The sequence below is a fragment of the Phacochoerus africanus genome, chromosome 5 (assembly GCF_016906955.1).
Source record: "Phacochoerus africanus isolate WHEZ1 chromosome 5, ROS_Pafr_v1, whole genome shotgun sequence".
Classification (NCBI taxonomy): domain Eukaryota; kingdom Metazoa; phylum Chordata; class Mammalia; order Artiodactyla; family Suidae; genus Phacochoerus; species Phacochoerus africanus.
This window is the reverse complement of record NC_062548.1, coordinates 132,060,204-132,082,747: the sequence shown is the minus strand read 5'-3', so window position 1 is coordinate 132,082,747 and position 22,544 is coordinate 132,060,204. Positions and strand designations below refer to the sequence as shown.

Here is a 22,544-nt window from a genome sequence, read left to right as displayed (position 1 = left end):
CAAGGATGTAGCTCGGATCCCACGTGGCTGTGGCTGTGGCGTAGGCTGGCAGCTGCAGCTTCGATTCCACCCTTAGCCTGGAACATCTATATGCAAAAAAGAAAAAAAAAAGCATAAAAGGAGAATCAGTGAATAGCCTTTGATGTAGAGAGTGTTTTCACTGCAGCCAACAGACGCATCTTCATTCCTTCTCATGCCTCGTGCCACACCGTTGTCGTTTGAAGGGTCCAGGGGTGCAAAGGGTAAACCTGGCTCTGCTCCCCAGGAGCTTGTGATGTGAGAACATTCTGGGGGTATTCAGCAGAGTTCAAAGAACCAGAACAGGTGAGAGGACAACGATGGCCTGAAAGCCACCATACCCACCTGCCCCAGGGATAAACCCTGAGCCCAAGGGACAGCCTGAACTTTCCAAAAAACCTCTCCAGGCTAACCTCTAGTTTTCCCAGATTCTTTGCAGCACAGAGTCGAGACATTCAAATAAAACAAAACATACCACAAAAAAAAAAAAAAAAAAAGCCCTCTTCCAGTCTTCAAGCTCCACTTTATGACCTAAAAAGCAAAATCTTTCTAAAGCATAACAAGCTACTTCAGCTGAAGAAAACAGCGAACTCTAAAAGGCCAGGAATCCAGCGTATGCCCTCTGTCACGTGAGCACCAAATACCGAGAAACCATCCGGGACGAGGAGGCCGGCCTAGAGCAGCTGCTTCAAAGACGCTGTTCTTTAACCAAAGGCTTAACACAATGACCCTGGACACTCGGAGGGGAAGCAGGCTGAGAGCTCGGCTGGCTTTCCATGGAGGGCTGCGGAGGGCCTCTCGGTGGGATTCAGGCCATCGTCTCATTTGCAGAGACTGCCAAGTGTCAGCGGCAGCGATGGCCTCTTTAAAGAGCCAGGCATTGGCGCCACATCGAAAAAGGAAAGGAAAGAAGCTCAAGATTCCCCAAGCTTAAAATTGCAGAATAAAGGATAACTTTCCCCCAAATAAATAAAACAGATGCAGCCAGGTTAAAAACGGCGGCATCGAATCATTGGTACTGTTTCCTGCGTGGTTGGCTGTTTTTCTTTTCTTCTTCATCTTTTTTATCTTTTTCCAGCCATGCCCTTGGCATATGGAGGTTCCCAGCCTAGGGGTAGAACGGGAGCTGCAGCTGCGGATCTACACCGCAGCCACGGCAACCCTGGATCCGAGCCACATCTGCAACCCACACTAACAGCTCACGGTGACACCGGATCCTGAACCCACTGAACAAAGCCAGGGATTGAACCCTCATCCTCATGGGTACAAGTCGGGTTCTGAGCCTGTTGAGCCCCAATGGGAACTCCTGCTCTCTTTTTGAAGCCAAGAGGGGCCACCTCCACGAGGAAGCGCAGGTGCTTCTGCTTCTTCCCCGCCCCCCGCCCCCAGCCTTCCCCACCCCACCCCACCTTCTGAGCAACAGCTCTGCACTTGGAACCCATCAGACTCTGCCTTTGTCATCCTGCTCTCTGCATCATCCTTCAGCTGATCTCTCCAGTTTGGGTGTGAGGCAATCTGGGCCTTTTTTTTTTTTTTAAGACCGGTGTGTTTAATTTACAGTGATTTCGCTCAATAGTGCGAATGTTTACCATATGGTGGTTGTGTGGCAGAATATTCTGGCTCCCCTAAAAGTCAGGCTGCTGAGTCATGCTGAGTCACTTGCCAGCTGGGGCCACTGCCCTGCCATGCGCCGCCCTCCCGGGAGAAAGAGGGACTGGACAGCTGAGCTGGAAGAGTCAGGCCAAGATTCCACAAACGACTGAAGCACCGCTGCTCTGAGGAATCAGCCACGTCCTGGGAATATAGAAATTGTAGGACTTTGCTCACAGAGGGAAATAGCCAAAATGGAGCCAGAGCAGCAAGCAGGACTAGACACTTGTAGACAGAAATTGTACTCAATTAAAAAGCAAGATAGAACCTGATGGAAGATAATATAAGAAAAAGAATGTGTGTGTGTGTGTGTGTGTGTGAGTGTGTGTGTGACTGGGTCACCATGCTGTACAGCAGAAATTGATACGATATTGTAAATCGACTACAATTTTTAAAAACATTTAAAAATGAAAGGCAGAACTTTAGCACCAGCAAAACACAGATTGCTTAAATTTGGTAGTTTTTGACCTGTCCTGTGATCTCTCGGATATTGGATGAGTCAACAAACTCATTTGTTTTGATGATTACTAATTATGTTTTAAATGGAACGTGGGTAAGCTTGACTCACTATTTCCTATAGATCCTTCAGTGTCCCCAAAAGTCAGAACCTTCGTTGAATGATCAAACGGCCACTTCCAGTTGCCTTATGGCCATAGGAGTCACCTGGTGGACCAGTCACATTTCCACCTCTGCTAGGAAGCGCGGGGTCCCAGAATAATATCTGAAAACATGATCCCAAGATTGTCCAGGAATCTTGTCAAAAAATTTAAAGTACTGGCCCTTTTCACACCTACCCCCAGATTCTTATGGGATAGGTAGAGGTGGGGGCTAAAACTTGATATTTTCCAGAAGTTTCCAGATCATTCAAGTTGGGTTTTTCCCTGGCTGTGCTTTTAAGAATGAAACCAACGTCCCATTGCTGCCTAAATGACCCTCAATTTCCGAGCAGACATGGAAATGTTTGCCCATGGGTTTCTGTTACTCTTTTCCATTTAAGAGTAATCTTCCTCATGATTTTCCCTGTACTTGACGGAAAGAAGCAGAGAAAGGGCATCCATCATCCCTGACTTTGCTCCCTAATCCTGACTCTCAGTAGCTCTGTGACCTCAGACTTGTTTCTTAACCTCTCTGAGCTTCGCCTTCTGACATTCTAAAATAGAGTGCCAAAAGCTGTAGCTGCTTCCGTTGAGCTGTTGCTGGGGTCAGGCACACACGCTCGGAACAGCCTTGTGAGTGCCTGACTCTCCTACTTTACTATAAAGTTCCCGCCATGTGAGGCGGAAGACGTACTTTCTTCAAGTCTCTGCTCCGATGCCACCTTCTCCATGGAGCCTACCAGGATCGCCCCATTCAAAACCATTCCTCCACCCTTGCTGTCGGCACTGCGCATGGCCGTCCCTGCTCTATGGCCACCACCTTCATCGTCTTTTAATAACTAACCTCTGTCATTTAAGCACCAGTTTCATTTCTTTGTTCTCCCCCACGCACCCCTCCACTGGAGTGCAACATCCTGGAGGTCAGGATTTTTGTCAGTTTTGTTCGCTGATGACTCCTAAATTCCTAGAAGAGTGCCTGGTGCATAGTAGGTGTTCAGTAAATACTGGATGGATGGATGGATGGATGGATGGATGGATGGATGGATGGATGCGTGCCTGCATGCATGGTCAGATGGGCACCTGCCTTTGCACTCTATCGCATCTGTGCCACCATTCACACCCGCTGCATGTCTGAGCTTGGAAAACCTGTCTTCTTTTCCAGCTGAGGTAAGATCTGATTACTCACAAGCCAGTGACTTCCCCTTTTAAAACCAACTTTGTTGTTTTATTACTGACATGTTTGCGCCAAATCTGTTTGCATCCTCATTAACCCAAGTAAACGTTAATAATAATAATTTTAAAAACCTATGAAAACAGCTTCCTACGTGCTTCCTCTCGCAGGCATAATCATGTGACCCCGCAGGGTTCGTATGTGCCAATGGAACAGTTCCCTTTCCCAGGCGTCCCAATTCCTCCTGGGAAGACACCAAATCCCAGTATTTACATCTCCAGTCCCAGCCCCAACCTTTCTGCTTGTCTGCACAATGCAACAATCCTCAAGTAAAGCAAAGATATCGAAGCCCCCTGCCTGTGACATGGCAGCACGCGGCATCCACTCCCATGCCAGGGCAGCCTGGGGATGCAGTCATAGCTGTACAAGGGTTTGTGAACGGTGGGAATATTCCAAAAGAGTTATTTCCTCCGTGGCTGCATCCTGCCCGTAAATACTCATCTCTTCACAAATACCACGCAGCACTTTGCAACATGAAGGCCGTTGGCTCTAGGTTCCCCTGTCCTGCCCAGTTCCAGGGTCCCAGCCCTCCAGTTCCTGCTGCCTTCCCCGCACCCACACAAACGGCTCCACAACAGGCTTTGCAGTCCCCACAGCAACAGGGGAACTGGCTAAAGGTCACTGGGCCAGAGGCCAGCCCCGAGGCTCTGCATCAGTGACGGGGCTGCGGTTCCCAGCCTCCCCACACTCAGGCGTGGCCGGGAGACAGTGCCAACGCAGGGGGCCTCCGCCAGGGCGATTTTGCCCCCCAGAGGACCGCTAGCCATGTCTGGAGACATCTTTGGCTGTCACGCTTGAAGGAGGGGGTTTCTCTTAGAATCTGGTGGGGAGAGGCCAGCACCCAGCCTGCCTGGAACAGCCCCCCACCACAAAGGAACGTCACCCCAAGTGTTGGTTGTGCCGACCCTGAGAGGTCCCCTTCTGACCTAAGGGACGCGAGTTCAAGTGCCGTGAGCCAAGGCTACCCCAGGGCATCTCCACAGGGTCCTCCGAGCTCTCTCCCCTTCTTCAGGCTGGAAGGGGATGAGCCCAGACTCTCTGGAAGCCCGCAGTGGACCCGGGGGAGCCTCGGAAGTGGGCGGGCCCTGGGTCCCCGAATCGTGATTGGCGGAGTGAGGCCCCGGCCACCTGCCATCGCTGGCATCACTTTGGACTTCGAGCGAGCTGTGCTGGAGCCGTCCTGGGTCAGCAGGGTGACCTGGGGATCCTGGAGTCGCTGTCCCATCTCACGTGGGACAGGGGCCTCCCCCGGGGTGACGTCGCTGGAAATTAATTTATGACAGAAACAAGGAGCTGGCCTGTGCCGGGAAGCAGGAGGGGCCCGAGGACCTATATGCCTGTCAAAACCGTGCAAATCTGCCGCTTTCTAAAAAAGCCTTCTGATGTCCCCACCTCAGGCCACTGTGGTCCCAACAGACTCCAAGTTGGAATTTTTACCACTGCAATCTGTTCGTTTAGTTAGACATCTTCTCTCCCCGTTATCTTAACTAGTCAGAGCTTAGTGACAAAGGCCCGTTCCTATCTTTACGGACTTTTTAGTTCATTCCTAAGGCGTGCCTGTTGCTGTCATAGTGACCATGTACTGAAAAGGTTGAGAATTAGCGGGAAAAATACAGGGACTCGCTAAACTAAAAAAGTACTCCTTGGTCATCTGAAATTTAATCTGTGCTTCCTTTTACCTGGTGACCTGCTTCCTGAGCACGTCTATCCTCTCGGGTGTTGTATGTGACACGCGCTGACTGTTCAAAATACCACCCAGAGTGACGTGCTGTTATCAATCCGAATTCTCAGAGTCAGAAGGGCCAGGGCTTTCCCTGCATCACATGTCACCTGTCACAGCCGCAGTGCTGGGACCCCGGGCAGGCTCCCTCCAAGTGCTTTGATGCTTTCCCCGCCCAGAACACTGCTCCCAAGACCACCTGCGCTCAGGGATGTTCCATCCTCAGCATCCTTCCTTCTGTCCCCACCGGCCACATGGCCTCGGCCATCATCTGCCCCAAGGGGACCCCACGACACAGTAAGGATGGTTACGATTATTTTATTTCAGGAGTTCCCTTTGTAGCTCAGCAGGTTAAGAACCCAACTAGTGTCCATGAAGATGCAGGTTCGATCCCTGGCCCCACTCAGTGGGTTAAGGATCCAGCATTGCCACAAGCTGCAGCAAAGGTCTCAGATGAAGCTCGGATCTGGTGTTGCTGTGGCTGGATGTAGGCTGGCAACTGCAGCGCCAATCTGACCCCTAGCCTGGGAACTTCCTGTCAAATATCCCTTGTCAATGTCTCCTTTTTCTTTTTTGTTTTTTGTCTTTTTAGGGCCACCCTGTGGCATATGGAAGTTCCCAGGTAGGATGGGAGCCACGTCTGCGACCTACACCACAGCTCACTAGGCAACGCCGGATCTTTAACCCACTGAGAGAGGCCAGAGATCAAACCTGCGTCCTCATGGATGCTAGTCAGATGCATTTCTGCTGAGCCACGGTGGGAACTCTCATGTTTCCTTTTTTTAAAGCCAGCATATCTCTCAATGAATATGGACTAGACAATGAAATGGACTAGACACACCTTCAGAAAGCCTTAGGGAGGAACACAGTCAGAGATCGGACTTTGAAGCCAGATAGTCCAGGGTCCAGATTCTGAGCCCCATCTCCTGGCTGCATTGACAGGACGGGTTACAGGGCAGCTTCCTGGCAGGTGAGACAGGAGTGCGAGCAGGTGCCAACCTGAGGGTCTTGTAGGGTTTAGGGACGTCAGGCCGTGAAAGACCTCATGCCAGGCCTGTGCTGGAGTGAGGGGGCTGAGACGCCACCCGCCTTGTGGGGTGGAGGTGTTTGGTGGGTGGGAGCCCTGACCCAGCAATTCCCAGGCTCTGTGCTCTCAGCCAGAAGGACCCCCCCCATCACCCTGACCCCACCCTGGGACTAACAGCCCCACTGCAGTGCCCAGCACCTCCCAGGCCTGCTTCCCACACAAGCCCTCACTTGTTCCCCATCCACAGACATTCCCACTCCCCATGGACAGTGGAAGGAATGGGCACCCTGGGGTTCAGTCCTGACCCCACCCGCCACCTGGCCCTGTGGTACCACCCACCTTAAAGGATAAAGCCGGAGATAAAGGTGGAAGCAGGTGTTCGAGCATCTCTGCTCCTGGTTCCTTCCACGGCTCCGGGCGGCCCCTCACTGGCGGCAGCTCTGGTTCCCCAAAAGGTTCTGACTCAGTAGGTCTGGACCGGAGCCAGAGTTCACTGGCCTCCGTGCTCCCAGGCTGCACGTCCTGGTGCCACACTTTGCAGAGTGCGGGTCGGTGTTGAAGTGCTCCCATCCAGCCTGCCCCACAGTTTGAGCCTCTTCGTGCAGGTGGAGGAGCCGGGAACCCGGGCCCAGGGTGACTGGCTGATGGCCGCTGCGACCAGGGGGAGATGGCAAGGCTGAGGACAATACTGTCTAAGCCAGGAATTCTACAGCTGTCAGACCTCTAGACACCTGCAGTCAGGGCCAGGTTGGGCCTGATAAAACAAGAGTTAAATCATATTTTTAAACTCCACGGCTTGATGAAGTCAAGTACATGGGAAGGTGCTTTCCAAAGCCAAACAATACAGAAATGTGAATAGTTTTCCATTTTATTTAACAATTAACATACAGAAACTTCTAGTTCCACATAAGATGACGTAGATGTACCTCTCCCTGTTCCTCCTGCTAAAGAGAGCTAAAAACTCTGGACGGTGGAGAGAAAACAAAAATCAGAAGATGCTGAGAGGTGGAGAGAAGGGCAGCCTGGCTGGCGACAGTGGGGCCCAAGGAAGGACATGGTGATGTTTTCCCTGTTTTTTTGTTTGTTTGTTTTGTTTTTTGTGCTTCTTATTTCCCAGGCCTGACGCCGGGGAACCTGGCACCCAGAAAGGCCAATGGACACAAGCGAAAAGAAAACAAGAAAAGCCTGCTCTCTCGAGCAGCGAACCAGGAACAAGGCAGCCTAGGAAGACAGAAAACACCTCGACAATGACCACACGCTCCAAGCAAGCCCCGCAGTTTCATCTACGTAAGATCCCTCGCCCTCGCCCTCGCCCTCCTGCCAGGAGGCGCCCCCACCCCAGCCTCCCTCTACAGAAGGGCGGTGTTGCAGATGGTGGGGTGGGGAGTGGGGGCATCCCGTGCTGCTAGTCGGCAATGAGCCCCCTCAACAGGGTCAGCAGAGGTCACCTGGGAGCCTGGACTTTCACCACCACACAGCAATAGCCAGGCACTGCTCCCCTTGCCCACTGGGTGGTCTCAGAGAAGGCTGAGCAAGAAGCTGGGGTATTCACGCCCTTCTGGAGGTAAGAGACCGTTGCCCCCACAGTGTAGGTTGGAGACCACTCTGCAGGGTCGGAGAAGACACCTCGCCCCCTCCCCAGCCAGAGTGGCATCAGCAGAGGCCTGCTCTAATAGAAGATGCAATTAAGATCCAGAGTTTCATAACACCCAAAAAGTTCAGGTTTCAATCAAAAATCACTCATCATACCAAGAACCAGGAAAAGCTCCACTTGAATGAGAAAAGACAACAGTTGTCAAGACTGAGTTGACATGATGTTGGAATTAACTCATAAGGATTTTATAACAGCCACCAAAAAAGTCTTTCAATGAGCAGTTACGAATATGCTCCAAAAAAGAAAAAAAAAATCTCAGTAAAGAAACAGAAGATATCAAGAAAATACATCATGGTCAAATTTCTGAAAAGTGAAGATTTGAAAAGATTTAAAAACACAGGGAGAAATAGCACCTTATCTACAGAAGAAAAAGAAATTTGAAAAAAACAAAACAAAAACAAAACCCAGCTGATTTCTCATCCATAATCATGGATGCACCAAGGAAGTGATCGCAAATGCTGAAAGAACTCTAGCCCAGAAGTCTAGATCCAGCAAAAACATCCTTCGGGAATTGAGAGGCTAACAAGACCTTCTCAGATGCAGGAGAACTCATCGCCAGCAGATCTACCTTTAAAGAATGTCTAAAGGAGGCCTTTGAAACAGAAAGGAAATGGTAGAAGAAAGAATAGTGGAACATCAAGAAAAAAGAATAAGAGAGAGAGTAAAAACGGGGGTAAAAATATAATAAACGTCTCTTGTCTTCTAGAGTTTTGTTAAATAAATAAATAAAATGTTTGGATCCTCAGGAGGTCCAAGATAGCTCGTTCTCACCCTGTAGGATGGACGGAAGAGGCCAGTGGCTAAGCCAAAGCTTCTCAGAGTGTAGCGACTGCACCTCCTGCATCAGCATTTCCTCGGGCTGTTTCCTGGGCTGCTCACCAAACCCAGTTAATCAGACTTTCTGGAGATGGGCCCCTGGACTCTGCCTATAAAGATGACTGTTGCACATACTCAGGTGTGACATCCTCACATCCAAGTTGTTAATAGAGTCAGGCTCCGGCACTCGGTGTGACCTTCTGAGGATGGGGAGAACAATGTGTTTTATAAATTTCTGCAGAACTGGAACATATTTCAAGGTAAAAAAATAACCAATATCCCACCAGGGGTCAAGGTGGCGCCCCTGCGGATCGTCACAGGATGCTGTGTAGGGCTTGTGGGCTCACAGGGGCGGCTGTCCTTCTGTGCCCCAGTTTCTTCCTTTGTAAAATGGGGACAGCATCTCCTTTTCCTAAATCCTGGGATTCAGAGGAAGAGCAGAACGGGCCAGCCGGAATGGGCTTGTAAGTGATTACTCTTACCCAGTGTGAATGTTTAATCTGGCCTTAAAGAGGGCCATCGTGTCGCCCTTTCTTCTTTGAAATGGAATGTCTGGGCGCTTCCCAAGGACTCCTGGAAGGGCAGAGATGGTTACCATAACATATACCACTTAATTCCACCAGCCTTTCCTCCCAGGGCCCGCAGACCCACAGCCCCAGCCTTCAGACGGGCGCGCCCAGGCGTCAGCGGTGCGGGAAGACAGCACGATCCAGAAAGAGCTGACGCTGGGTGCCCAGGGACTGCTCCCCGCGGGTCCCCGCTGCGGATTGGGTCCCCAGCACACCTCCCGAAAATGCTGTCCTAGGTCCTGTCTCCTCTCGCGGACAAGGGTGGCAGTGACCTGTGACAGGAGTCAGGGGGCTTACAGAACCCTCGTGCTATTTCCAACTGGGGAGAAGAAATATCGTAAATTATCATTTTTTGGGACGTGGGAGTGGAAGCCTCAAAGACTGGCGGGGGGGCCGGGGGAGCGTGGAGAGAAGGATTTCAAATCGTTTAAAAAACAACGTCTTTCCACCGGCCAACCGAAGAGACCAGCGTTTAGAATTATGCGCGCTGGCGCCTCCTGGGTGCCACCGGTGCCCCAGAGGCGGCCTCCCCGGTCGGGAAAGGGCAGTGGCCAAAAGCGCCGCGGGCGCAGGACGCGTGTCCGCCGCCGAGCGCGCCCCGGCCCCGGCCTGAGCCCCAGACCTGTCGGCGGGACAGCGGCGGGGCGCGGCGGGGTGGCCGCCGGGCGGGCGCGCTCGTGGTGCGGGGCGGGTTCCTCCGCTCTGAAGTCATGGACTTGGCAGGGGCATCGCGGCCGGCGCGCAAACGTGGCTTCGGCCAAGAAGGGGGGGGCGGGAGGGAAGCGGACAATGTGTTTCTTGTTAGGGACTCGCAAGCCCGGCCTGGGGTTTTGCTTTTGGTGCCGTATTATAATATTAAGATGCAGCTTGATTCCGGACAAGCCCGCCCTCGTCGCCGGCCGGGGAGGGCGGCTGCGGATTCCCACGGACGCCAGTGGGCAGTCCCGGGGGCCTGGGCGCTGCGGCCCGAGCAGGCGGCGCGCTGTGGGCGGCAACCCGGGGTCTCCGCGGTGACCCGGGGTCCCTGCGGGGGCCGGACCCCGCGACGCGCGCCTCGGGGAGGCTCAGACTCGGCGACGCCAGCCCCGCGCCCGCCAGCTCTCCGGCGGTCGGGGATTGTTTCCCAAGACCTTATCTCTTGCTCAAGTTAATTTTCTTTTTTAATTTGGTGACCGGAACAAAAGTCACAGGAAAATCCTTTGTGAAAATCAAACGCAGTCACAAATCGGGGCACTTCACAGCATTTGTAACCAAATATTGGCCGTGCTGGTAGTTAAATCGGCCCCTCTGCCAAACTTCCCAAACTTTGCTTTCTTTGAAAGGGTCTGAAAGGTGATCTCCCTCCCAGATCAGACGGTTGAAAGCAATTGGATTTAGCACGGCGTTTTTCCTGGTGCTCTTGCGATCTCTGGGCAAACAGGACGGCGCGCGAATCCTAGAAGGAATTAGGGCTGCGATGGTAGCGGGCGGGGGAGGGATGGCTGTTAAGCCATTGTAGTAGCTCAAGCGTTTTGTTAATGCAATTTATTAGCTGTGCGCGACAAGAAGTAGGAGAGGTTAGGCAGGTCTTCAAAAATACCCAAAAGGAGAAAAATAAACATCCCCTTGTTTGTTTTTTGCGGTTTTGCTCGTTTTCTCGCCCCCCCCCCCCCCGCCGCTGCCCCTCATCTAAGGCTGGTTTTAAACCCAAATTCGGTTATCTGGTTTCAGGGCAAGGGCTGCCTCTTGCCAAGGTATTAAATAAACAAGTACAGCAAAAACTTGAATCCTTATGTAATCCAGATGCCGTTTCCTCGAAAACCACAACAAACTCTGCTAAACCAGATAACAGGACCGGGAAGAGTCGTACCCCCACCCCCGCGGTCTTAGGGCCAGCAGAGGACATCCCCGTTCAGCAACTCCTCGGCAGGACAGACGATAAATAACTGCTGCTAACACTCTAAACTGCAGATGCGCACCCTTGAGGGATCCGGATGCCATAAACTGTCCGGGAATGTTGGCATCTGGTTCTTAAAATGGAACTTTCCCTAGAGATAAAGTTGGGAGCGTGGGGGCGTCTGCGTCCTGCGGGCTAACTGGGAACTTTCTGGCCTCCTGATGTTCTCAGCTAAAAAGGGGCAAAGTTTGCCTGGCTTTGTAGTGGTAATGAGGACGCGGACGCGGGTCCGTTGGCGCGCTGAGGCTGGGAGGCGCGGACCCTGCTGCACCTCCGAGGGGCGGGGGGCGACTGTTATGGAAAAATCTGTAGGTTTTTAGGGCAACCTCCAAGGGTTCTGAGAAGGAAGGCAGGCAGGGGCCAATGATGGGGGGGGGGGGAGCGGGAGTGAGGGTTCCTTCAAAGGCATTCGGGGGAGTCCAGCATCAAAGTCATATCCCGGAGGTTCCAAAGGAATAAATAAATCTCGCCATCCACTAAGTCACCTTCTCCCCATCCGCCCTTCCCTCGCGCCAGCCCCACCCTGAACGCCTGGATTGCAAAAACAAATAAAATAAAGCAAAACCTTTTGCTTTGGCAACCTCTAAGCCACATTACGCCTCCTTCTGCACAAGGAAGATTTCTTTCTTCTCCCTCTCCCGGCTGTTTCTCTTCGCCCCCAACCCCCCGCCCCCTTTGCTTCTAGGTCCTCCTTCCTTCCCCCAAATCGCTCGAAACTTAAGACGTGCAGCGGCTGCAGGTGCGCGCGGGCCGGGCGGCCGGGCCGGGGCGAGCCTGGGACGGCCGGGCCTCGCAGGCATTGATCAGCTGGGCGCGCGCGCTGAGTGACGGCGCGGTTGCCATGGCAGCCGCCTGAGCGGCGCCGCGAGGACAAGGCTGCAGGGCGGCGTGAATGGGCGGCGTCACGCGCCTGGCGCCAGAGAGTCTGCTCCGGGGCTCCGGCTCCGGCCCCGCCGCGGCCTGGCCCGCGCGCCGCCGCCGCCGCCACCGCTGCCAATTCATCACCTGTCAGGGATCACTCGGGGGGTCACGGGCGGAATGGACACAGCTGTGAGAACAAAACCGGGGGGAAGAAAGGCGAGCGCTCCCAATTGCGCCAGATGTGCAGGGAGGACTTGGAGGACCCCCCCCCCCACCCCCGCCGACCCCGCAGGCTCCTCCCGCCCCCCGTTGCATCACGCGGGGATTGCAAAGGCGGCCCGGCCGGCCCAGCCCGGAGCTGCTTCTGATTACAGCGAGGAGCTGGTCGCCCTGGGAGCCGGCGGCGGGGCCTGGGGTGGAGACCGAGGAAGGGAGCCCTGGAACCAGGGTGGGGGAACTTCCAGGGCAGGCGTGTGCCTTTAAGTAGGGGGCGAGAGCATCTCCCCCCCTACACACACACACACACACACACACACACACACACACACACACACACACACCGGAAGCCATTCACACCTTCCCACCACCCAAGGATCTAGCGAATTCAGGGCCCTCTGCAGCTTTAGAGGCCGCAGATGCGAACCAATTGACAGATTTTTCGGTGCCTTGTAACCCACCCCGAAAATGCTGCTCCAACACCAATTACCCGACGAAAACATACTTTTAAAGGGAATTTCGTATGGGGCTTGCTGAGCTAGCCATACTAGTCACCTGGGCCTTTTTTTAATCATTAACTTATACAGGCTCATAATCCCCTTAAAATGATCTTTAAATGAACATGGAACTGGGTAGCCTGCCAGTCGAATCAAATTCAACACAGTCAGGCTGACTGGACTCTTGACATGGCCGCTAAAGAAAGATACACCAGAAAACTTTTAGCGTATTTAGCAATTTTACTACAGCAGGGTCCAAAAATGATCAGGGGAGCAGGCACTGCCTTAATCAACTTTGCAAGTGTGTAAAGTAATACTGCACAGCGCTCATTAGGAACCAGCCCAGAGCCTGGCTGTAGGGATAATGAGGCTGGCAGGGACGTTAACATACGGTGTCCTTGGAAAAAGCTAGGCATGCGTCAGTATCGCAGAGCTGCAATGTCCAAGAATCACAAGTAATAATTTGAGAATCCCAAAGATGTTTGTTTACATTGGCTATTATTGTAAAATAGTCAAAGTATAACATCATGAACCAAAATAGTGTCAAAACAAAATCTGTTCCACTGTGGCACGTATGTGACAGAAACACATGCACACAAAGTACATCAAAAGGCTCGAACTGTGGGGGACTCGGGTATGAAATCATTTCCAGACTTATTATCAGAGGAGAGGTTTTTAATCGAATACTGTCAGGAACAGAATTGCAGGCTTCATTTTCCCGGCCAGGCCCTGAGCAGATTTCGCTGCGGGTCAGGGAACCATCCACCTCCATCCTCCAAAACCAAAGCGGCTGGATTTTCTGAAAGTGACACCCACCTCATTGCCACCAGCTCTTCCTCCCTCGAGAGAAGCCCCGAGGCAGGCGCCTGGCGGCAACTGGTGTCAGAGACCAGACCCTCGGGCCACCAGCTGAAGAGTTCATCATTAATTGATGGGAAAAATACTGTGTCCCCATTATTAAACTTTGCTTTTTATCCAGTTCTGCCCCCCCCCCCGCCCCCCGCCAAGTGCAAAGGAGATTGAGACAAAACGTAAGATACTTAGAGATATCATGTTGTCTCAGATTTTCTAGCTTATTGTATTCTAGAGAAATAGGGTTTTCAAAACACTAATTTACCATGGTCTTCAGTTAAGCTAGAATTAATGTGTGAATTAACTGAAAAGTATTTGAGCAAGTAACTCCAAGCTTTGTAAAAAATGTAGATGGCAGGATGAGTTCTTCAAGACTTAATAGGGGAAAAGAGGGAAGGAAACAACCTGAACCTGCCCCTAAGGCTAGTGCTGAAAAGAGTCCAAACTTGGTACACGACAGATTTAAAGAACAACAACAACAACAGCAACAAAACAACAACAACAATGTGAAGATATCGACCACTGGCTGGAGCCACCTACCTGTCACAAAGCTTTAAAAATACAGTAGGACTGGAATGTGACACCAGAAATCACGACTTGTGCATAATTAATCACCTTACTTTGCCACCTACACTGCAGAGGACAGACTGGCAGCCTCTCAAGGCAGTGTACGTAAATACAGCTTCCATACGCAAATTCTCCTAATGATTTCCGCTTCGTAGGATCATTATCATAGATAGCCCTTCCTCCTTCTAGAAAAGGAAGCCAGAAAGCGTCCTGCGCTCAGAGCTCCTCAGCGATCAGCACAGTTTCCAATAAGCACTCCCTTAACCGAGTTTACAACAACGCCTCCTGCGTTGCTCCGAGTTGCACGATCCCACACTAAACCTGTCGTTGAATGCGCGCGTGGGTGATTTTGGTTTTGTTTTTTACAAAGCTTTTCCTTATCTTAAGAGACCCAACTCACACTACAGACGTCACTTGGCGACGGCAAACTTATGTGCGTTTTCACTTTCTTCAGCAATGCTTTCTATCTTGCTGACGTTCCGTGGGGCGCAGGGGACCGTGGTGGCTTTCCCTCCGCTGCGCAGACCTGGCCTCGGTGGCTGTGATTTTAGGGATGCTCAAAGCCCCGAGGTGTAGAAGGCTTCCTCGGGAGACACCTTAGGGAAGAGAGTCCGGCCTCGCCGTTGGGATTAGCAGGGGATTGAGATGCACATTTAGGTTCCTGGGGTCTCCCCCTCCCCCACCCTGTCCGCGACCCCCTCCTCTACCCCCACCCGCTTCTCTCCCTCCCAGCCCTCCCCTTCCCCTGCGCTCCCCTCCGGCCCGGCGCTTACTGTACTCTATTTACCACCCCAGCTGGGCTCGCGCCGCGGGGATTGGCTGCGAACGCGGAAGGACCGAGCGCTCGCCCCGCGCCCGCGCCGGCCAATGGGGGTGCCCGCCCGGCCTGATGGACGCGCCGCCCTCCACCAATGGGGACGCAAGGAAGCCGGATCGTGTGGCCCCGGCGAGCGCTGATAAAAGCCGCCGGGCCGGGCTCCGTGCTTCGTTCTGAGCCGAGCCTGGTGCCGAGCGCAGGAAGCTCTGCAGGCGGCGGAGGCGGCGGCAGCGGCGGCAGCGGCGGCGTCCTGAGCTCCGGGGCAGCCCGCTCCCTCCTCCCGGTCTCTTCTTTCCTGCGGTCAGCATGAAAGCCTTCAGTCCAGTGAGGTCCGTTAGGAAAAACAGCCTTTCGGACCACAGCCTGGGCATCTCCCGGAGCAAAACCCCGGTGGACGACCCGATGAGCCTGCTGTACAACATGAACGACTGCTACTCCAAGCTCAAGGAGCTGGTGCCCAGCATCCCTCAGAACAAGAAGGTGAGCAAGATGGAAATCCTGCAGCACGTCATCGACTACATCTTGGACCTGCAGATCGCCCTGGACTCGCACCCCACTATTGTCAGCCTGCACCACCAGCGACCCGGGCAGAGCCAGGCATCCAGGACGCCGCTGACCACCCTAAATACGGACATCAGCATCCTGTCCTTGCAGGTAAGACCTGTTCCCGGTGCCCCGCTCGCGGCCGCGCAGCCGGGCGATGCCTGGGCTGCCACTGGCCGACCCATTGTCGAGACCGCCGGCCGCAGTCGGTGACTCACAAATGAGCTAATTAACTTCATTGTTATTAGGGGTTTTTTTGTTTTTTGTTTTTTGTTTTTTTTTACAAATCTGCTGTAGATTGAGTTATGCGGGAAATTGCTGATAGGTTAGTTCTGAGAGGTTAACGCATCAATCTTTGAGTCTGCAATTAGCGTAAACGTCTTTACTGGAACTTGCTGTTCTATGGGCTACTTGGAAAAAAAAAAGAAAAGGAAAAAAAAAAGCCCTTTCTCCTGAAGTTGTCTAACGTCGAGCCTTTTATCCCCTTTCTCTCGTAGGCTTCTGAATTCCCTTCTGAGTTAATGTCAAGTGACAGCAAAGCGCTCTGTGGCTGAATAAATGGTGAGTGTTTGCTTGTGCCTCCGGTCGGTGAACCGGCACTCGGGCTGTGTGTGCGCGCGCGCGCGCGCGTGTACTTGCGAATCTGTAAAATGTTGGGTTTGGTAGATGAACGTGTACTTGGTTGTATTACACGTAGTACATTGTTTACGTGTACTAGATGTGAAGAGGCATCTGGCTCCTGTTACTCAAAATCATGGAAGATTGTCCTTAAAAAAAAAAAAAAAAATGTCAGTAACTATGGAAGGTGGCAGAGGAAACTGTGTCCCGGTTTTTATGTGCCCGTATCATGCCTGGGCTGTTTTCTGCTCATGCTCTGGTACTACGAGGTACTAACCCCCGTGTAATTAATCTTATCACCGCAAATTCCATCGGGATCCTCCCTCCCGAAAACTCCAGCCCTCTGGGACCAGGCTAGCCAAGCATTGCTGCCCTGTGCCTCAGCCCCTGTGATGTGGGATTCCGACTTCCCAATCTGTTAACTAAAGGGCTGTTTTCAATCAAATAATTGTTACAAGAAGCAGACTGGCGCCTATGAGCCCTGCCGCTGGAGATCCAAATAGGAGATTGCATTGGGAAGTTTTTCGCCTGAGTCTCTGCTATTTTAATGTTTAATTTGCGCTGTCGAGGCCGAGTGTGTGTCTTGCATCTGTGGACGCCAGGGTTTGCCCAATGTTTGAGTGTTTGGTTAAATGTTCAAACTGCGGCTTCCTCCTGGCGCCAGTCTGCCCGCCTCTGCCCTTAGGTTAAAATCTCCTAAACAATCCTTTCTCTCTCGATCTTTTGCAGGTGTTCATGACTCTTTCCCCCCCCACCACCCCCTTTGCACAACAACAGCAACAAATCCACAGGCTCTTTTAAGGCGCTGAACTTATTTTTCAACCATTTCCCAAGGAGGACAAGTCAAATGGACCTTTAAAAAAAAAAAAAATGGAAGGAAAACTAAGAACGGTCGACTTGCCCAGTGTTCTCTGACCTGGACTGTGTACTAGTTATTTATGAAAAAGACTTTTAAATGCCCTTTCTGCAGTTGGAAGGTTTTCTTTATATACTATTCCCACCATGGGGAGCGAAAAACGTTAAAATCACAAGGAATTGCCCAATTTAAGCAGACTTTGCCTTTTTTCAAAGGTGGAGCGTGAATACCAGAAGGATCCAGTATTCAGTTACTTACATGAAGTCTTTCGGTCAGAAATTACCTTTTTGACGCAAGCCTACTGAATGCTGTGTATATATTTATATATAAATATATATATATATTGAGTGAAACCTCGTGAACTCTTTCCTTAGAGTTTCCTTGTACAGCGGCAGAGATGTCAATTTCTGCATCAAAGTGTAATGATGTACTTATTCATGCTAAACTTTTTATAAAAGTTTAGTTGTAAACTTAACCCTTTTATACAAAATAAATCAAGTGTGTTTATTGAATGGTGATTGCCTGCTTTATTTCAGAGGACCAGTGCTTTGATTTTTATCATGCTATGTTATAACTGAACCCAAATAAATACAAGTTCAAATTTATGTAGACTGTATAAGATTATAATAAAAACATGTCTGAAATCAACACCTGAATTCCGAATGATTTTTAAGATGCTCTCCTTCTCTGTCTGGCCATTTTATTTAACCCCTCACCCCTTTCCCTCCCCCCCCCCCCAAGTCTTGGAACCTGTGTGCAGAGAAGCCCCTTATCAGATGTGTGGTCAGAAGGAGCACTTTGGGGCAAAGGGCTGCTGCTGCTTTTTGGGAGAGCTGATGGGCTGGAAAGTCCTAAACCCAGAAGTTTCTCTCAGTCCTGCCTGTGTTTTGAGTTTTGAGTTGCCAAGCAAGGAGTTGCTGTGGCGGTGGCTCCTGGGAGTGGGATCATTCAAATTACATGTGGGCTCTGGAAGGGCTACCTGGCTGCAGAGATGTTAAAACGCTTCTGGAGTAAAGGAAACTGCTGTTCACCAGAAGAGGAAGAGCTCCAGGGAATGGGGAACATGATTTCAAGATTTAGAGGAAGGGCAGAAAGCCCTCAGTGTTAGGGTCTGCTGCTGGTGACTGTTTGCCCTGGGACTTCAGGTGTCATCAGGCCCTGAGCTCACAGCCCTGGCTTCCCCTGTGTTTGTTCCACCTGCAGCACACCCAGCCTCGGGAGGAGGGCTGGGACCCCGCCGGCTTTCCAAGACGGGTGCCTGTGCATTCGCCCTTGACTGTGCCGCTGGCCAGCCCAGGGAAGGACACTGGGAGTCACGGGGACAGTGTCAGCGCGCTCTATGCACTGCAGCCCTCCCGTGGTGATACTGGGACCCTGCCTTAAAATATCCGGTTAATATAGATGCGTGTTTAAAAGCCACATGTCTAGGTACATTTATATTAGACGCTCAAATTGGAAGACACGTCCTGTGAGGGGGGAGGTTCTAGAAGCCTGGTGGGAGGTGGACGGGAGCTGGAGAAGGAAGTGGATAGGCCGGTGAGGATGGGTGCTCACCTGGGGCCACTTTCTCAGGCCCAGCCAAGCAGGTGTTTGGGTGGCGCCACCGAGTCTGCCCTGACGGCTGCGGCGTTTCCGGCCCTGCCACGGAATCCATCACCACGGAGCGAGGGGCGGGGGCGGAGGTTGGGGTGAGAGGCCGCCGGGGAATCTCGGCTCGAACCTTGCCGGGTTCCTGCATCCTCGGCAGCCGTCCTGGCCCCCAGGCCCTCCTTCCTTCAGGGCGGGGGTCGTGCAGCCGCCCAGGGCAGCCCTGCCCACCATCCGCGTCCTGGACGTCATCCAGGCCTGGGATGGCATCCTACTCCGCACGTGAGCCTGTGCCTTGCTTCAGGAGCAGTACGCAGGGTCGTCGTTGTTGTTTATAATCATACCCGCAAGGACGTGAGCTCTGGCTGCAACAACGGGGCGGAGCCGGTCCTCCCGACCCTGCTGCCCTCCAGGCCTGTCAGCTGACGTCTGTCCACACGTGCTCAGCTCCTCCCGCCCCCTGCGCGACGCGCCACCCTGCGCGGGGCTGGACCCGGTGGGGGGCGAGGGCGGGAAGCGCAAGGTCAGGTCGCTGCCCACCCTCGTCCTTTCCTTCGGGGACGGCGGGCAGGGCGGACGCCAGCCCCATGTCCCCCGCCCCCGTCGCCAGCCTCGGTGACCAGTGCGAGGTCGGCTGGATGCGCGAGGGCATCCGACCCGGGCGGAGGATCTTGACCAAGGGCTCCGTGGCTTTGCTGCCTGTATGGGCGGGGTGGGCCCTTTCAACACCGGCACTGTCACTGGGAGCCCGGGACCATTTGCAAGTTTTGGACGATAGAGTAGCAGCAGCGGCAAGAAAAAGAGGCTCCCTTCGGAGGGGACTTCTCGCTGCGGAGCCAGGCGGCCCTTCGAGGTCCGACCGGTGGAGGCCGGGCGCCACCTGCTGGCCAGCGCGAGGAAGGCGGCTCGAGAGCGGGGATCCTGGTGGGTCGGGGCTTGGAACCCGAGTTAACCCGCTGGAGTGTGAGGGGAGAAAAACGCCAGGGAGATAGATACAGCGTTGTGAAAATGAAGGAGGATGTCATGAAAGCTTCTTTCTCTGGCACGCATGTGTACAGTCGTTTCCACATGCGACTCTTCTTTCATCTTTACTACTTCATAACTTGGATAGGATCCCCTTTTGCAAACTCACATCTATTACTAACTTGCTCTACACCAGGTGCTCTCCTGGGTTGTCATAAAAGCCTCAGCCGTGTTCCCCGGCCTCAAAGAGATTACATCCAGACTGTGGAGAAAACGGAATTGTGAAGTCCAATGCGAGCCAGAACGTTTTCCCTTCTTTTTTCTTTCCCTAATTTTTGGATGAATTTTTTTCCGGACAGCTTCACCAGGACCTCCTGGTGAACATCCTGTTAAAGCAATGAGAGCTTGGGACGGGCATCTTGTGTTATCCCAGACCTTACTGAGAATAGGTCAGATTCTCTCTGTTATACCCGACCCGGCTCTAGGATTTTTGTTATTATCTTTATTAATTTTAGGAAGAACCCTTCCATTCTTAGGGTTTGTATGTTTTGTTTTGTTTGAGAATTGAAAATCATAATTCAGGAGTGGTTTGCAGAATAGTTTTACTGTATCTATTGATTCTCTTTCTCTAGTGCATGACACTGATTTTTTTCTGATGTGAACTACCCTTGTGTTTTTGTTATAAATCCTTACCTTCCTGAACACAATGTATTACTTTTTCTATGCACTAGTAGGTTCTGTTAGCCCGTATTTTACTTGGGTTTTGTTTTTTGTTTTGTTTTGGTTTTTGTCCATACCTGTGACATGTGGAAGTTCCCAGGCCAGGGATCCAGCCTGTGCCACAGCAGGGACAACGCCTGATAATTTAACCACTAGGCTACCAAGGAACTTCTACTTGGAATCCTGGAGAATGAAATGCAGCGTCGGTATCTTTTGCAGTCCTTGTCTGATTTTGGAATTAAGGTCACACGAACCTCAAACAACAAATGTGCAGGTCAATTTACATTAAGTTTAGTCCTCAAAGCCATGGACGAATCCTCGGAGAAGCAGATATGTAGTCTCTCCTACAGACATCGGACTCAGCCATGCGAGGTAAGTGAGCACAAAGGGTGCAGGACAGTCAGGGGCAGAACCACTCAGCCCAGTGTCCTCCTGGAGCGCAGAAGGGGCTTCTGAGCCTCATAGGAAAGAGCCTTGTCAATACAAAGACGTTCTGTGAGCTTTTTTTTGTTTTAACTCAAGGGTGATTATTTATGGGGCTCGCTCTCCACAGGGTGAGCCCCCAGCTCCAGGCCTGCCTAGTCAAATAGCCTGGCTGGCCACACCCCCTGCTCTTTCTGATGTGTGCCCTGTGGCTGAAAGACGCCTCCAGGCTCAGTGTCCTTCTGAACGCTGGCTCTGCCCAGGCTTTGACTGTCTTTCGATTTTATCCCAAAGATAATCTGAGACAGAGGCGGCAAGATTTGTTGAGGAGTTTAGCAAGAGGCCTTCATGCCACCACTGAAGCAGGCCCTGCTGGAGTCCCAGCCTGAGGTTGCACGGATGTCGGGGACCCCAAGGAGGACAGAGGAGGGTGCAAGGAATCAGAACCAGGGAAGTGTGCATCTCCCGAGGGGCCTAAGGGACGGGGGTGAGCCCCACCAGCCTCAGCATGGTTTTGAAACCATGCAAAGCAGGACACTGTAGCAGAGACCACTGTGCAGGACCCTTGAAAGCCTGCAATCTTAGCTAAAGTATAGATGGGGGAAAAAAATTACTCACTAGCCCAGGAAGATCATAAGAAAGTCTATCGGTCTAAGACCAGCCAAGAAAAAAAACAGCTCTCTTGAAAACACAATGCCAGAAATTCCCATTGTGGCTCAGTGGTAACAAACCCAACTGGTATCCATGAGGACGTGGATTCCATCCCCGGCCTCGCTCAGTAGGTGAAGGACCCAGCATGGCTGTGAGCTGTGGTGCAGGTCACAGACGCAGATCTGACCGGGCATTGCTGCGGCTGTGGCATAGGCTGGCAACTGTAGCTCTTATTCAACCCCCAGCTTGGAAACTTCCTTAATGCGGCCCTCAAAAGAAAAATACATTGCCATATATCTGCGCTAGTGGGGATGCAAGTTCAGACATATACTACCCAGTTAGCCTGAGACATTCTAATCCTGATACATTAACATAAAAATGGGGTCCTGGTGGGTGGTGCCCCTGGGATGTTTGGCAATAGCAAATGCCAGACTTCTCTGGAGAGGAAAGCTCACCTTACAGACAGCACAAAATTCTCATATGTAATGGCTTACTGTAACTTAATTGTAAGTATACAATTAAAAAAACTAAACCACTGGAAAACAATTTACTATGAGACAAAAATCAGTAGATACAGTGAAAAGAAAAATTAGGAACCGAAGAACGATAAAGGATAAGGACGATGAAAGTGATTCTAAAAATCAAAGAACTAATTGAAAACATAATAAAATTACAAGATCTATTTATTGAAATTAAAAACTGAATGCAAAAGTTAAAACCCAGATTAAAAACCACCGGAACAATTCTATATGCTAAGAATGAGCAATCCCAAAAAGAAATTAAGAAAATAATTACATTTACAATAACATCAAAAAAGAAAAAAATACTTAGAAATTAAGCTACCCAAGGAAGCTAAAGACTTGTACAGTTAAAAGTACAAAACACTGCTGAAGAAATGAAAGAAGACATAAAAAAAAATGGAAAGCTGTTCCATGCTCATGAATTAGAGAACTTAATATTGCTAAAATGACAGTGCCACCCAAAGCAGTCTGCAGATGCAATGCAATCTTTGTCAACTCACAATAGTACTTTTGCAGAAATAGAAAAAACTATTTTAAAATTCATATGGAATCGTAAGGGATTCCTAGCTAAAACAATCTTGAAAAAGAAGAACAGAACTTAACAGTTCCTGACTTCAAAATGCACTATAAAGCTA

General features: G+C 51.5%; 1 protein-coding gene and 1 long non-coding RNA gene across 2 annotated transcripts; one reads left to right on the top strand and one right to left on the bottom strand.

Annotated features, from left to right (window-relative positions):
* Window positions 1–13,270: 13,270 nt before the first annotated feature.
* On the bottom strand, window positions 13,271–15,037 carry LOC125128364 (uncharacterized). The gene is made up of 2 exons (XR_007135209.1): window positions 14,984–15,037; window positions 13,271–14,806 (listed from the first exon to the last, which is right to left on the bottom strand). It is a non-coding gene; the product is annotated as an uncharacterized LOC125128364 (long non-coding RNA).
* A 148-nt stretch (window positions 15,038–15,185) lies between these two features.
* ID2 (inhibitor of DNA binding 2) lies at window positions 15,186–17,692 on the top strand. Its single transcript, XM_047782700.1, has 3 exons — window positions 15,186–15,681; window positions 16,068–16,131; window positions 16,918–17,692. The coding sequence occupies exons 1-2, from the start codon at window positions 15,334–15,336 to the stop codon at window positions 16,122–16,124; spliced, it is 405 nt and encodes a 134-aa protein (XP_047638656.1). The 5' UTR covers window positions 15,186–15,333; the 3' UTR covers window positions 16,125–16,131; window positions 16,918–17,692.
* The last annotated feature ends 4,852 nt before the right edge of the window (window positions 17,693–22,544 follow it).